This window comes from Oculina patagonica, chromosome 2 (assembly GCF_052425735.1).
Source record: "Oculina patagonica isolate OP01 chromosome 2, crgOcupat, whole genome shotgun sequence".
Classification (NCBI taxonomy): Eukaryota; Metazoa; Cnidaria; class Anthozoa; order Scleractinia; family Oculinidae; genus Oculina; species Oculina patagonica.
Window position 1 is genome coordinate 4,075,141 of NC_135759.1, and position 17,342 is coordinate 4,092,482.

The window sequence follows — 17,342 nt, forward strand, 5'->3', positions numbered from 1 at the left end:
GACATCAAATTACATCAAAAAAAAATTTGTTGATATGATGAATATTATAGAAAAACATTGCATTAAGGACAATACACATTTCTTACAATTAAGTGAAAAGGAACAATCAGATAAATTAGCTAACATTTGTACTGATCTCGGTATTATATCAAATATGATCCTTCATAAAAACATGTTAAAAAATCTGATAAAAATACAAAAATATTATATTGAAAATGTAATATAAGACGTTCATTTTAAAAGCACTAAGATGCAAGATTTTAAAAAGAGTATAAGAGATTTTGAAATAAATTTCAAAAAACATCATAAAACTCGGCTTCGCTTGGTTTTCCAGATTGATATTTCAGTTATGATATCAAGGCTTGTTTAAACGCACTGTATCCAAAATTTTGAAAAAGAGTATAAGAAGATTTTTTTAAATATTGTCAAAAATAATCAAAGATTATTTTTATCATTTAATCAAGGTTTAGTTTATAGATTTGGCTTCAAGGTTTGGTTTCCATTTTTTGACCTTGGGTTGACCTAGGGTCGATTCTGAGATTTGATTTCAGTTTAGGTTTTTCACTTTGGCTTCAGATTTAGTTTTTCAGATTTAGTTTTTCAGATTTGGCCTCAGTTTTGGTTTCAGATTTGGCTTCAGTTTTGTTTTCAGATTTGGCTTCAGTTTTGGTTTCAGATTTGGCTTCAGTTTTTGGAATCCAGTGCTGATAGTAGTTATGTACTAAATCTCTAAGGCAAAAAATTTTTTGCCTCAGAGTGTAGTACATTACTACCACCAGAACTTAGAAACAGTGCTAAAGGATTAATAAACATGAAAAATGAAGATAATGAATGCTTTCGGTGGTGTCATATCAGATACATAAATCCTCAAGATAAATATCCTCAACGAATTAAAAAATCTGATAAGGCATACATCGAGAGATTAGATTACTCTAAAATTGAATTTCCAGTAACAATAAAACAGTACAATAAAATTGAGAAGCAAAATGAGATTAATATTAATGTTTTCGGTTATGAAAACAAACAACCATATCCCATCTATATATCAAAAGAAAAGTATGACAATCAGATGAATTTATTATTGATAACTGAAAATGAAAACAAGCATTATGTTCTAATAAAAGATTTTAATAAATTCATGTATAACATAACTAAACACAAAGAGAGAAAGCATTTCTGTATGCACTGTTTACAATGCTTCAGTTCTGAAAAAGTATTAAATAATCACAAAGATAATTGTATTCAAATAAATGGAGTACAAGCAGTAAAAATGCCTAATAAGGATAACAACATACTAAAATTCAACAACTTCCATAAACAGCAACAAGTGCCATTTGTCATTTATGCCGATTTTGAAGCTATAACAGAAAAGATATCCGGCTGTAAGCAAAATAATGATAAATCATATACTGAAGCCTATCAAAAGCATACTGACTGTGGATATGGTTATAAGGTTGTTTGTTGCTATAATGATAAATATTCCAAACCGATACAAATATATAGAGGAGAAAAAGCTGTTTACAAATTCATGGAAAAGATGCTAGAAGAAGTTAAATATTGTAAAAATACAATGAAAAAATACTTCAAGAAACCATTAAAGATGACTAAAGATGATGAAAATGAATTTCAAAAAGCAGAAGCATGTCATATCTGTGATATAAAATACATAGATGAAGATATTCGGGTTAGAGACCATTGTCATATTACTAGCAAATACAGAGGGAGCGCTCATACAGAATGCAATCTGAAATTAAGAATAGAACCCGATAAAATAAAAATTCCAGTAATTTTTCACAACTTAAGAGGTTATGACAGCCATTTCATAATGCAAGAGATAGGAAAAATTGTAAAAAATCATACATACAAAAATAAAAAGGGAGAAATTAAAGAAATGAATATCAATGCTATACCAAATAATATAGAAAAATATATGGCCTTCATGCTCGGTAATCATTTAACCTTTCTAGATAGTTTTCAGTTTATGAGTTCAAGTCTTGAGAAGCTGGTTAGTAATCTACCTAAGGAATCCCTAAAATATACTTCTGAAATATTCGAGAGTAAGCAACTCAATCTGATGTCAAGAAAAGGAATATATCCGTATGACTATATGGATAGCTTTGACAAATTTAATGAAAAACTACCCAAAAAAGAAGACTTTTACAGCATATTAAATGATGAGCATATATCAGATGATGACTATAAACATGCTCAAAATGTATGTAAAACGTTTGGGATAAAGAATATGGGTGAATATCACGATTTATATCTTAAAAGCGATGTGTTATTATTAGCAGATGTGTTTGAAAGCTTTAGAAAAACATGCCTAGAATACTATAAACTTGATCCATGTCATTACTTTACAAGCCCAGGTTTATCGTGGGATGCTATGCTTAAAATGACTGATATCAAATTAGAGCTAATGACTGACGTTGATATGTACCAATTCATCGAAAAAGGAATGAGAGGAGGTATATCGTATATAGCTCATCGATATGGGAAAGCTAATAACAAATATATGAAAAAATATGATGAGAAGGTGCCCTCAAAGTATATCATGTATCTTGATGCTAATAATTTATACGGTTATGCTATGAGTCAATATCTACCAACTGGATGTTTTAAATGGTTAACACAAAAACAAATTGATGAAACAAACTTGGCCAAGTATAAAGAAGACAGTAAAAAAGGCTTGATACTTGAGGTTGATCTTGAATATCCCAAGGAGTTGCATAATCATCATAATGAATACCCATTAGGAGCAGAAAAGGTAAAAGTAACCAAAGATATGCTATCTGATTATTGTAAAGACATTGCTGATAAATACAAAATTACAACAGGTCTTGTTCATAAGCTGATACCAACATTAAACAATAAAGAGAAGTATATAATTCATTATAGGAACCTTCAGTTGTATTTAGATCTTGGATTAAAGATCACAAAAGTCCATCGAGTCCTCGAGTTTAATCAATCACCTTGGTTGAAGGAATATATCGATTTCAATACTCTAAAACGTACCAATGCTAAAAATGCTTTTGAAAAAGACTTCTTTAAATTAATGAATAATTCAGTATTCGGTAAAACCATGGAAAATTTGAGAAAGCGAGTCGATGTCAGATTAGTAACTAATACAAAGAAGCTATTAAAGCTAACAAGTAAACCAACTTATGTAAGTAGCAAAATATTCAATGAAGACCTCGTAGCTGTGCATAAGATCAAAGAAACACTTATTTTAAACAGACCGGCATATGTGGGTATGTGTATCTTAGATCTAAGCAAAACACTGATTTATGATTTTCATTACAACTACATTAAAAAGAAGTATGGAAAAAGAGCTAAACTACTATTTACAGATACAGACAGTTTAACTTATGAAATTCAGGCTGAAGATGTATATAAAGACTTTTTTAATGATAAAGAGAAATTCGATAACAGTGACTACCCTGAAAAATCACCATTCTTTGATAAAACAAACAAGAAAGTCATTGGTAAATTCAAAGATGAAGGTTCTTTTATTCCTATTTTAGAATTCATCGGTCTGCGATCAAAAATGTATTCTTATATTAAAGACAATCGACTAGTAGAAAAGACTGCCAAAGGAATCAAAAAATCCGTTATCAAAAAAGATGTCACACATGAAAACTACAAAGAGACCTTATTCAATAAAACACAGATGCATCATACTATGAAAACAATCAGGAGTCAAAACCATCAACTTGGAAGCTATGAAATCAATAAAGTATCACTCAGCTGTTTTGATGACAAAAGATATATACTAGATGATGGTATTAGCAGTTTAGCATATGGTCATTATAAAATAAAACAAGATCAAATCCCTCCTCTACAGTATCCAAATGCATTGTAGATAAATGCTGTTTAAATTCATCAAGCTTGATATTAATATCAACTTTTGGTGTCTGATACAGTTCCAAACATATCTGATAAGACTCTGATATCACCTCGGTTGCATGTATTATTTTCTCTTCCAATTGCGCTTGTGTGTAAACCATGGTGAAATAACTGCTTCTAAAACCCAACCAACTTTGAAACCAATTCGGAAAAATTATACATTTAAGAAACAATTTTGGACAAAAAAATGAAAGCTCTGATTGGCTGAAAAAATCAAAAAGTAAATATTATTGTGTTGCTATATATAGTTGCCAAAATAGAAAATGCTTTTTGAATTTTCTTATGACCTTGGATAAGAAGTATTTAATTATTAATAATATGATAACAGTGGGAACCAAATCTGATTTTTGCATATGAAAAGGCAAGCAGGAATAAAAGAGTTGATTTTAAACGCACTGAATTTTTAAAAAAGAGTATAAGAGATTTTTTTATTTTGATTAAAGGGTTTAGCAAGGGTTGGTTTTTAAGGCTTGGTTTTTTCATTTTGGTTTTCAAACTTGATTCCATTTTGGTTTTCAGTTTGGCTTTGAGGTTTGGTTTCATTTTTGATTCTATTTTTGATTTCATTTTTGATTTCATTTTTGATTCCATGTTTGATTCTATTTTTTGATTCTATTTTTGATTCTATTTTTTGAATCCATTTTTCAAATCCATTTTTGGATCCAGTTTTAAATCCATTTTTGGATCCAGTTTTAAATCCAGCACTGGTTAGTAGTATAGGGGTTGGGGAGTAAGAGATCCAAAAATTTTTGGGTCTCGTACCCCCAACCCCTATACTACTCATAACTGCTGTCCACAAAACGAATCATATTTCAGGTATGAAGACCTGCCAATACCGACTCTCTCTCAAGAACTCAGACAAAGTGGTGAAGGAGTAATTAGCCTAGAAGAATGCACTGAAGTTTTAAATTCATTCCCTTTAAATAAGGTTCCAGGCAATGATGGATTACCAGTAGAATTTTACAAAACGTTTTGGCCTTCAGTTGGGAAACTTCTAGTGGAATGTTTTAACGAGTCATTTGAAAAGGGGGAAATGAGTTCATCCCAGAAGCAGGCCGTGATTACGCTTATTGAAAAAAAGGAACAGGATCGCTGCGAGCTTAAAAACTGGAGGCCAATCTCACTTTTAAACGTTGACGCGAAAATAGCTTCGCAAGTTATTGCCGAAAGAATGAAACGTCTTTTACCAGTATTAATTCATGCAAATCAAACAGGATATATTCCAGGTAGAAATATTGGGGAAAACATACGTTCAATTCTTGATATAATGAGCTTCACGCGAACTAAAAATTTGCCAGGTCTACTGTTATTCATTGACTTTGAAAAAGCTTTCGATAGCTTAGAATGGGATTTTCTTAATAAGTGTTTGGATCTATTTAACTTTGGACCTGATTTCAAAAGATGGGTTAACACCTTTTACAAAAATGTCAAAAGTTGCACAATAAACAATGGATTATGTTCCCACTATTTTGATATTGAACGTGGGGTGCGACAGGGTGACCCTCTTTCTCCATATCTTTTCGTAATAGCTGTTGAAATATTGGCTATTGCTGTTAGAAATGATAAAAACATCAAAGGGATAAAGTTAGATGGCACGGAAACTAAATTGTTACAGTTTGCTGACGATACAACTACTATTTTAGCTGATTTGAACTCTGCTCAGGCTTTGCTTAAATTACTTGATTACTTCGAGAAAATTTCAGGATTAAAATTAAACGTCATGAAAACTGAAGCCATGTGGATTGGATCTCTTCAGGACTGTGAAGAGGAACCACTTGGATTTAGGTGGAAAAAATGTGTCAAATTTTTGGGTATCTTCATTACATATGACGTCAAGCTACTTGTTGAAAAAAATTTTAAACAAAGATTGAAGAAAATTGCAAAGTTAATAAATCTTTGGAAGTCAAGAAACCTTTCCATTCATGGCAAAGTCAACATAATTAAAGCAATCCTTCTCCCAAAAATGATCTTTCCAAGCTCTTTTTTAAGCACTCCGTCACCTGTAGTAAAAGAATTTAACTCCTTGGTTTTTAACTTCCTGTGGAATGGGAAGGATAAAGTTACCCGACGCTCAACGTACGCACCTTATACCTTAGGTGGTCTTAAAATGATCGACTATGAAAACATGATAAAAGCACTAAGATTAAGCTGGCTGAAACGAATTATGGATGTAGAGTGCTCTGGTTTTTGGAAGCTTTACCTCAATTATCTTTTGAGGAACCAAGGAGGATTATTTTTCTTTCAATGCAATTATGATGTAAATAAATTAAATATTTCATCAACCTTTTACCTTGAACTTTTATCATGGTGGTCTGAATTAAGAGAAAGCGCAGACCCTGACAGAGGTTACAAATATATTTTATGGAATAATAAAGAAATTTTGATTAAGGGCAGGACTATTTTTTATAGGCATTACTTTAATAATGGTGTTGTTTTTACAAAGGACCTGCTTTTTGATAAGACAAACACTGAGTCTTTCAGTACCATGAAAATACAAGGTTTATCAAATACAAATTTTTTAGTTTGGACTGGTCTAAGACAATCTGTCCCACTGAACCTACGTGGCAATGTGCCTAGCTCTAAGGAAGTTATTGATATAGAAAATTATAAATGTCGAAATTACTATTGTCACTTAATAAAACTCAAATATGAAAAACCTAGCAAATGGGATAAACTCGGTCTAGAATTTGATTTGAGAGAAGATCAAATTTCATGGGCATACCTTCTACCTTTGAGGGTAGCAAGCGAACCTTATGTACGCTCCTTTCAATACAAGGTGTTAAATTCTATTCTCTTTTCAAATGACCGCCTGTTTAAAATAGGCTACGTAACAAATCCTAACTGTACTTTTTGTCAAGTGAGTCGAGAAACTATCAATCACTTTTTGTTTGAATGCACTTTTTCAAAGTCTTTTTGGAATACGGTGACCGTTAATATTTTGAATAGGCTTGGTAGTTGCGGATGTCTCTTGTTACGTGATGTTATTATTGGAATTCTGAAGGAGGGAATGGACTTGGTAAACTATATAATAATTTTAGGAAAAACGTATCTTTGGACCTGTAAACGAAAAGGAATTAAACCCAACTTTGATCACTTCAAACAAATTTTAGAAATCAAATACGAAACTGAAAAATATATCGCTTTTAAGACAAATCAGATTAACGTGTTCAACAAAAAATTGAAAGCATTTGAGGAAAACGTCTAGAATAAGTAAAGTTAAGTAATAAGTTAGGTAAGGTAAAGTAATTACTCCTGTTGTACCTATAATTTTGTATGTTTTAGTATACGGTGTAAAAAAAAAAAAAAAACCTTGAGAAACTAAATTGTAAAGTAAAAATCTATTGCACATAAGTATAGGTTAAATCTTATCTTCTAATTTTGTAAAGTGTTGATTATCAATAAAAAAAAAATAAAAAATAAAAAAAAAATAAAAATAAAAAAAAAGAAATAATGAGAGATTTATTATCCAACTTATCCTACTTAATTTTACTTGCATTTTTTTTTTTTCAGTGAGAGTATTGAAGCCTCACATGTGTAAATTTGGTTTCTTTGCGCGGCGTTCACTTTGTGAGTTGAATAAAACGCGAGGAAAGCGAAGGATAAAGAATTTTCTTTCGAAATTAAAGTTGTGGCCAACGAAAATGGTTAACGGGGAGACTCTGAGATAATTGCGTTGTTAATAGTTAAATTCCTTGTGCAAGTGAACCAAAGAAGTTTACATCGGGTTTACTTGTTTACGGCTCTGCGCCTGTCATCATCAAGACTACAAACTTATTGTGTAGAAACGAAGCTAAGCTCAGAATCGATCAAGTTCACTGAAGTAAAGGACAGGACCCAAAGTCAGGGCCGAACCCAATTGGCTATGCAGAATTGTTTTCTGTTCTTACAGAGCTCCTGGCCTATCAGTGTTGATTACTATTCTTCCTTTGACAGCGGTTTTGAGCTAACAGCATTTTACTTCATTGTCTCTAACAGGGCCACAGGGCAGTAGCGCAGGATTTATGATGGATGTGGCGAAAAGGAAACTAAGGCTCTTTTTCTGCTTATTTCTTCTGTCGAGGAGACAGAAAAGAAACATAAGGGTTTGTTTCGGTACAATCTTCATATTGTTTGCATGTTATGGAATATTCTATTATAGTCAGGAAAAACAAGCCCGCGGTCTCGATGTGACAAGTCCCAAATTAAAGGGAACAAAGTTAATCTTGGTTTACACTCCACAGTTTTTCAAGCCATTGGGTCCAGGAAATGCCAAAGAAGCACAGGGTTACAAATTTACAGATTGGGATGGCATTCCATGTGAAGAGTCAAGATGTCAAATCACTTTTGATAAAGGCTTACGCAACGTTAGCGATGCAGTACTCGTACATCTCGCAGCAATTTACCGAGCCACATTTGACATTGAAGAAGCAAAGAGAAACAGGCCGTCCGCACAAAGATGGGTTTTCTACGCTAGGGAAAGTCCAGGAGTGGAGGCCGTAGGACCTCAAGCTGACGGTGTGTTTAACTGGACTGCAACATATCGACAAGATTCCGACTTTTTCGTCCCTTATGGGTATTATGCTACTTTGAAAGTCCAGCATAAACCAGCTGCCCATCACGTTACAGATGACGAAGTAACGTCCGATCAGAGAACGAAAACCACCAAAGACTTTAAGGCACAACCCGACGAGAATGTGAACTACGCAAGGGGAAAAGATAAAATGGTCACTTTTGGTGTCAGCAATCACTGTGGGAGACAAAGATTTGAATTTGTCCGCGCATTAATGAAACATGTAGAAATAAGTCTGTTTGGAAAATGTGCAACTTGGTTTGAATGGAATAACACGTGGAGCTGTCCTCACAACATGGGAGATGGTTGTCTTGAAGAGTATCAGCGCCACAAGTTCTACCTCGCATTTGAGAATAGTTTGTGTACAGATTACATAACAGAGAAGTATTGGAGGAATTCACTAGAGCGAGGGTTAGTGCCCATAGTTCTTGGAGGCGCACGTTACAGCCCCGAGCAGGTAATTCCTGGGTCTTTCATCAATGCAGCTGACTTTGATTCCGTTAAAGATCTTGCAGATTATCTGAAGTATTTGGATAAGAACGACACAGCGTATAACCAGTATTTTCAATGGAAAACCAAATACAAGGTTGTCAAGTACCAGTTTTGGTTATGCCAGTTGTTCAAGGCTCTTCAGGATCCAACGAAACCAAACAAAATTTATCACAAATTGTCAGAGTTTTGGGGGGTAAAAGGATCATGTAAAATTGGAGAAGAGCGCATTAAAAGCATTATCAGCAGGGGCTGAAAAACGGGCACATTGGTTTAGAACATTCTACAATTAGAGGGAAAATTAGTGTGATTTTATGCCTTAGGTCAGATTCTGCCAATACAAATACAGTGCAACCCCGGTAACTCGAACTCTCAAGGGAAACGAAAAACAGTTCGAGTTAGCGGGGTCGATTGAATATTAATTTGCCAAGTAAATAATTGATAGTTATAGAGATTACTTCATGGAAAATGCGTGCGTACGATTTTTATTCACGAGTTGAGTAGTATCAGAAAACGAACGAGTGAGCGTAGCGAACGAGTGAGTTTTCTGATACACCTCAACGAGTGAATAAAAATCGTACAAAGCATTTTCCATGGTGTAATTTGTTTATTTTATTGGTACTGAGATTTTTTCGTGCCATGATTACGAACAAGCGAAAGTACACAAAACGGCGTCGAGGCAAAAAGTGATTCAAAGCTGGAACATAGTCAAAAGTATTTTAAATTCTAAACTGTCTTAAAAACTAGAAGGTTAAAATTAGGATTTTTCCACGTTCTTAAGGTCAAGTGTCTGCTAACAATGGCAGAGGTCACTAACTGCTAGGAAGAATTCACGTTCAACTAAACAAGTCGCTGCCCGAGTCATGTTCATCTTGGCAGTGTGCGACTCGCGACCAGATTTATTGTAAAAATATAAATGGAAAAACGTTTTCCCCTTCAATGAATATACCGTTAAAAAAATGTCATAGCCTACTTACCAGTATTCTAGTAAACTTTGAAGCGAAGTAATTAATAAGCTCGTATTCATTGCCATCTTTGTCTTTAGTTTGAGACTTCAATTCACAAAAGTAATAATTATTGAGCAGATTGAGTTCCACAGCGGAGTTATCTTCAATTCTCCTCGCCTTCCCAAGTCTTCTGGAGTAGTGTTTACATCTTGTTGAGTTTTGTAAAGAGCAATTATTGCTTTCTTGACGTAAAATGAAGTTAAAAGCAAACCTTTCTTCTGTTTTGATTTTTGAAAGCCCGCGATTTTTGTGCAACGGCTGCCGTGCAACCCTGTACGTTCATTCGTCACTAGTGAAATTTCATCGTTCGCGTTGTTGATTGGACGAACGATGTTTTTTCACTAGTGAAATTCCATCGTTCGCGTTTCTGATTTGCTAAGCTCTGAATCAGTACGATTTTTACTCCCTACGATTTTCATGAGTAAATCTCAGTACCTATGAAATAAAACTGATTTCTCAGCACTTCAGTAAACAGTACAGTGCAAATTAAACTTATCTCTTGAGAAATTTAACACGATCATAAATTCTTATGATAAGAGTGGAAAAATGCTTTTAAATACGTGATCTGTTCGTCGCTCTAATCAATGGGCAACCGTGGCGAGCTGCAAGAACCGGAATTCGAGTTATCGGGGTAGATTTGACTCAAATTTTGATTAAGGGAAACGAAATTTACTTCGAGTTCAATAGCGGGGTTTTCGAGTAATCCGAGTTCAAGTTAACCGAATAAAAATGACCGAAACTGAGTTCAATTGCAAGGGAAATGGAAATCAGTTTGAGTTAGCGGGGTTGTTCGAGTTATCCGAGTTCGAGTTACCGGGGTTCTACTGCAATAGGTCATTTTTTGTTCTGTCCAGTGCATTTTCTGCAGTTTATTGGGATTTATAATGATTGAGTAAGTCAACAGGCCAGTTACATCAACATCAACAAGTTGGGGGTTGTCAGATTAGTCAATTACAGGATAGCTACTTAAACCAATTTTGTAAGCGATCAGGTGTATGAAATTGCTTATAAATTAATTCATTTTTATTTGAATTGCAATGCCGGTAATTCTGACTTGTCCTAGCTTGTCCTGCAAAAGAAGGAAAACAGAAGTCCACTAGATGAGTACGCCAAGGTATTAAATGGCTTTCCGGCTTGCAATGGCAACATCCTGGAAAGAAATGATAAAAGAATAGCAAGCACATGTTACTTCAAATAAACACGCTTAAGCCTGGTTCTCATATGATCGCCCCGATCGTCTCTGTCGCTTCTGTCGTCTGCAAAGTCTGAGGTGATTGGAGCAAGCAAACTTTTTGAAGCGACAGAGACGATCGGGACGATCATATGAGAACCAGGCTTTATTAACCAAGTATACGAGAATAAATACTGTGATGTGAAATTTATTGCTGGCTGAAGATAGACAGTGTCGATTGTGAGGGATCACAACTGCACATCTCTTCTTTCCCAAACCTCATTGTTTCCTATTTAAAGGATGAGGCATCTTAGATTACTCGTACAGTAATCTAAGATGGAGGCATTCTGTCTGACATGCGCAGAGACCGTGTGGTCCATAAGTAGCTAGGGAACTGGTGACTATCCATATCATGACAAAAGGCCCAGCTGTCTTATATGACAATAAACATTTACAAAGACGTCACATTGGTTTATTTGCGGCCAATCTAGTAGAAGCGATTCGTGGTAGAACGAGACCAGCACGATTACTTAGCAGCCAAACAAGGTCTCCGCCCCGTCAACAAAACAGAGCAATCCCGGGAACAGTACCTCTTGGAACATATGCCTCATACAGCAGCGCAGTCAAGGGCTTTCCCACAGAAATGCCCCAGCATCAACAAGGACCTTACATTCCCATGATTCCACAGGCTCAACAGCAAGAAAACCGCTTATATGGACAATCACCGAACAATCCCGTAATAAACAATTCAGTTCATCCTCAGAATAAAGACTCATCTGTAGAAGTTGCAAGAGAACTAATATCCTTTTTTAGATTCATTAAATCGTTTATTTAGCTTTAAATTATTTACCAGAATGGCCATAATCCGATTAGCAAAAAATCGATAGATCTTCGCGGACGGTGGCCAATTGCTTGCATTACACAAGCAAATTGTCTTTTTTCGCTTGGAACATAAATGGGCTTTCTTCCAAATCAATTGGGGACAAATGGCAGAACACAGATTTTTTAAATATGATTAATAATTTTGATTTCATAATTCTCTCCGAGACTTGGAAATGCACAGATGTTGAAATATCAGGATATATATCAGTACCCAAGATTCTATTAATTCGAGAAAAGGTGGTCGTAACTCCGGTGGTATTGTTTTACTTTACAAAAATGATTGGATCTCAATTGTGAAAAAATCAACAAATTTTCTATGGTTTAAGATCAGCAAAGATTATACTAAAACCAACAAAGATATATATACATGTGGACTTTACATTCCTCTGCACAACTCGAGATATTTTGATGATGAATTATTTGAAGAACTTGAAACGGACATTGCACTTTTTTCCTCCCATGGATCGGTTCTTCTTATGGGCGACTTTAATTCGAGAACAGGGAAATATTCGGATAGTATCTGTCAAGAAGGGTCGAAAGTTATTCCAAATGACCGATCTGAACTTTCGCTAAATCCAACTCAGCGAAATAGCTTTGACAATGAAGTGAACAATCACGGTAAAAGACTTCTTGAAATATGTAAAAGCGCCGATCTCAGAATATTGAATGGAAGAGTCAGTGGTGACTCTTTAGGGAGAGCTACCTTTCACGGGAGAAATGGTATAAGTGTAATTGATTACGCACTGTGCGATCAAGATTTATTCTTAAATGTTTTAAATTTTACAGTAAAACAGCCCACTTCTTTATCAGATCATAGCCCTATAGTGACTTGGCTAAATATTAAATCGACCAATTCTGATACATGTATTCCAAAAGGATCGCATAATAACATCAACTCTTTAACGCGCATATCAAAACAGTTTGTTTGGGAAAGCGATTCTACACAGAAATTCAAGATGCTTTACGCTCTCCAGTTATCCAAACTCTCATACAAGATTACATAGACGAAAGAGCACATATTAACGATGTTAACACTTCCCTTGATAAAGTAGAAAATATTTTTAACACAACTGCAAGACAATGTTTAAAGATTAAAACCACAAAACAGCGTAAGCGTATCCAGTCATCGTCAAACAAAAAATGGTTTGATCGGGAATGTAGATTAAAAAGACATGAATTGAGGAAATTGGCAAACCAAAAACACAGAGACCCCCTGAACTCAATTTTACGTGAAAATTACCACGTCGTTCTAATGCAATACAAAAGTTTACTTAAATCTAAAAAGAACGACTATTGTAATAGCAAGCTTCATAGCTTGGAGGAAACTGTTAACAATTCAGATGCGGCTAATTTTTGGAAATGTTTAAAATCAATGGATGACACTATTAAAAAAGATGATACTCCTTTAGTGTCAGAAGAAAATTGGCTGCGACATTTTGAATCTCTTCACTCTAATGATCGACTTAATCCCATTCAAGAGAAAATCTGTAACGAACTTCAAAAAGAAGAAGTCCGGAAAAAACAATTTCGGCCATTAGATCACTTGATTACCGAAAACGAAATATGAAAAGCTGCCAAAAAGTTAAAGAACAACAAATCTTCTTATTCAGATAAAATTAAAAATGAAATGATTAAAGCAAGTATCAACGACCTTATGCCCGTATATTACAAACTTTTCAATGGAGTTCTAAATTCAGGTTCCATGCCTCAAACATGGAGTGGTGGTCTCATAACACCAATTTATAAATCGGGTGGAAGAAGTGATCCGTCAAATTACCGTGGTATCTGCGTTTCGAGTTGTCTGGGAAAACTGTTTTGTTCTATTTTAAATCAAAGGCTTCTCGAGTATTTCACCACCAATCATATATTACACAAGTCACAGATCGGCTTCATGCCTAACAATCGAACAGCAGACAATGTTTTCACACTCCGAACTTTGATAGACAAGTACGTCCATCATCACAATGACAAAATTTATGCTTGCTTTGTTGATTTTAGAAAAGCTTTCGACTCAGTCTGGCATAATGGGCTTTTAAGTAAGTTATTGCAAATTAATTTAGGAGGATCCTTCTACAATTTAATTAAAAGCCTTTATTCTTAGTCTTCTTGTTCAATAAAAATTGATCAGTATCAGACACGACCCTTTCAATATACGAGAGGTGTACGACAAGGTTGCATTTTAAGTCCACTACTTTTCAACCTTTATATTAACGATTTGCCGTTCTCATTTGAAACTATTCTGTCTGATCCTTTTGTTCTACCAAACGGTACAAAATTAAACGCTCTACTATATGCCGACGATTTAATTATTTTATCACGTTCCAAAACAGGTTTGCAAAACTGTCTTAACACATTAGACACATACTGCAACACGTGGATGTTGAGCGTAAATCCCAAAAAAAACCAAGATAATGGTTTTTCAAAAACGTGCGAAAAAATGTACTGAACATGTATTTTATATAGGAAAACAAACAATTGATGTTGTACAAGATTATACTTATTTAGGAACCAAAATATCTTCTACAGGAAATTTTAAAATCTCACTTGATCACCTAAAAGAGAAAGGACTTCATGCACTTTTTAGTTTGAGACGACACACAAATTTTAGTAGATTGAAACCTTCTCTTGCCTGTAAAATCTTTGATGCAATGATATCTCCAATTTTGCTCTATAATAGTGAAATTTGGGGTGGTTATGTAAAATCTGATTTTAAGGCCTGGGATGGTTCACAAATTGAAAGAACACATCTACAGTTTTGTAAACGCTATCTTGAAGTAAGTAATAAGGCTTCTAATGTTGCATGTAGAGCTGAGCTTGGTCGATTTCCTCTCCTTATCACCATTAATCAAAGAATCCTCAACTATTTGATATATCTCCAAGAAAAGCAACCGGATTCTTTTGTTAGACAGTCTTTTTTAATTTCATTAGAACTTCACACCGCTGGCAAAAAGAGTTTTTACTCTAATCTTATGAAGATATCCGAATATTTTAATTTTGGTAATTTTAATCCTGATTTAGTAGACACCGCTAAAGTGACAATGTTTCTGCAGTCAATGAAACAGAAATATATTTCGTATTGGCAGCATACTCTACAGCATTCTCAAAAACTAGAATTTTACAGATCTTTTAAGCACGAATATGCTACCTCCAATTATCTAGAGTTAACTAGGAGAGTTTCTGGTAGGAGAACATTAGCTAAATTACGTATTAGTAATCATAAGTTAATGATCGAACTAGACAGATATAACAATACGCCCAGAGATAATAGGCTCTGCCCGGTCTGTGATTGTAATAAAACCGAAGATGAAATTCATTTTCTCTTTTATTGTTCCAAATATACAACAATAAGAAATAACTTTTACAAGAAAATACAGCATATCATCTTAAATGGCAGCCGGCTACCAGTGCCTGACTTGATTTTAGAATTAATGAATTCTTCCGATTATTTTGTGACCATGCAATTGATTAAATTTATATCATCTTGTTTTGATTTACGTAACAAAATACTATCAATGTAATTAATTTTATATGTAATCATTTTTTTCTTTACTATGTTATTATTTTATTATTTTTTATAATTATTATCACTTAATAAGTTTACGCTTTTGCAATATTGTAACAAATTTACAGTCATGCAAATAAAGCTTGTTGTTGTTGTTGTTGTTGTCTTATAATACAAGATCAAATAACAAATAAAATAAATCTGTTCACCAATGTTCTGTGAACAAGATACCTTGAATATTGTCCGTTTAGAACATTGTACTGACAGTTTGTGAGCGAAATGAATTACCTATAATTACATGACAATGTTTACGTTTGAAGGTTTCTGTTTACCTACGTCGTAAGATGCAAACGATTTCCACTTGTTTTCACGACTTTCAGTCACTGACGAAAACTCTACATCCCTGGGTGATACGCCAGTAATGCTTTCCATGTCATTTTCGGTATCAATTGAATTTCAGATACACATTTCAGCCATTTCTTCAAGCAAAAGATGTTTCCTGCGATCGCATGCAGAGCGACGGCCATATTTTTTAAGAACCTCGTGGCAAAGACTCCGCTCCCAGTATCCTTTGCGTGTTTTATTCGACCCCAGTGAGCTTTCGGCAATCCTTTGCGTACTTTTCGGCAATCCTTTGCGAGCCGTGTTTGCAAAAATCGAGTTTTTTCCTGCTACGGCGAAATTTTTATTCTCTATACGCTGGGACTTCTAAGGTGCCTCCTCGGGTTTTGGCCGTCTAGGCCAATACCCTGCGGGGGCAATCAATGATTGTCAAAATGTCTAAAATATCTGCGAATAAGGCAATATATCACAAATTCAAAGAAGCAATAAAGCAATTTTGATCTTTATTCTACCCACTGTCTTTGCATGAAATGCTGACAATCTGTAATTTTGTGAACGTATGGCATGAAAACACGAAAGTTTACCATACACAACTGCGAATCGACTTGCTCGATTTCCACTCATTTTACGACGTTCGAGGCTGACTAAAACCCAACGTTCCGGCCCCTGAAATATTCTCCATGACATTTTTGGCATCACTTTAGCTTCAGACACGCGTCTCAGCCATTTCTTCAAGCACAAAACGTTTCTGCGATCGAAAGATCCAATAATAATAATAATAATAAAACCTTTATTTGAGTGTCAAAACTGAAATAGCAGTAATATAAAACCACTAAATGGGGACACTTTAAAGTAAAAGAAAAATAACAAAATCGAAATATCCTAATAAATGCTAAAATCGGTTAAAATTGGTTAAACTATTTACAATATATACAAGTTAACAAGTTAACAACGCCATCTTGTTTTGCATGAGATCGAGGTCATGTGTCAGCCAGTAAGCCAGCCAGCTAGCCAGCCAGTCCAAGATGGTCCCCAAATGGGTCAGCTCGCGATACCTGGGGGCTCATATAAAAAAATAGGATTTACGAAGGGGGGCAGGGTAAAAATATCTGATAAAGAAGGAGGGCAAACGCATTTTTCAGGCACTGTCGATCAAATTCCACCCCATCCCATACAAAATGAAGGTTTACTTTATTTAGGCAATAGGGAATAATGATTAACAAGAAAAGTCTAAAAATAAATAATGAATAAGTCGTGAAAAATGTGAAGGAATAAAGAATAAGCCACTTCTAATAATTCCTCTTCCACCCCCGACGTTAGAAACATGATAACTAATGACAATTCATAAATCAGATGTGACCATTTCAAGGCAATCAATCACCTGACTCGTCAACTGCATTCAAAAAACGAGACGCGGCAGATTAAAAAATGAGGCGAATAATCACGATTCTGCGTCAAAAAATGATAAATATAGGACTTCAGAATGATTAGCTA

At 34.6% G+C, this 17,342-nt stretch overlaps 2 protein-coding genes across 2 annotated transcripts in view; one reads left to right on the forward strand and one right to left on the reverse strand.

The window, feature by feature from the left end:
- The window catches only part of LOC144642692 (zinc transporter ZIP13-like), a 79,268-nt gene that overhangs the window by 20,933 nt on the left and 40,993 nt on the right, over positions 1-17,342 (reverse strand).
- Positions 7,911-11,324, forward strand: LOC144642691 (3-galactosyl-N-acetylglucosaminide 4-alpha-L-fucosyltransferase FUT3-like). The gene has a single exon (XM_078501720.1). It carries the CDS (start codon positions 7,911-7,913, stop codon positions 9,198-9,200), a length of 1,290 nt encoding a protein of 429 aa, XP_078357846.1. The 3' UTR covers positions 9,201-11,324.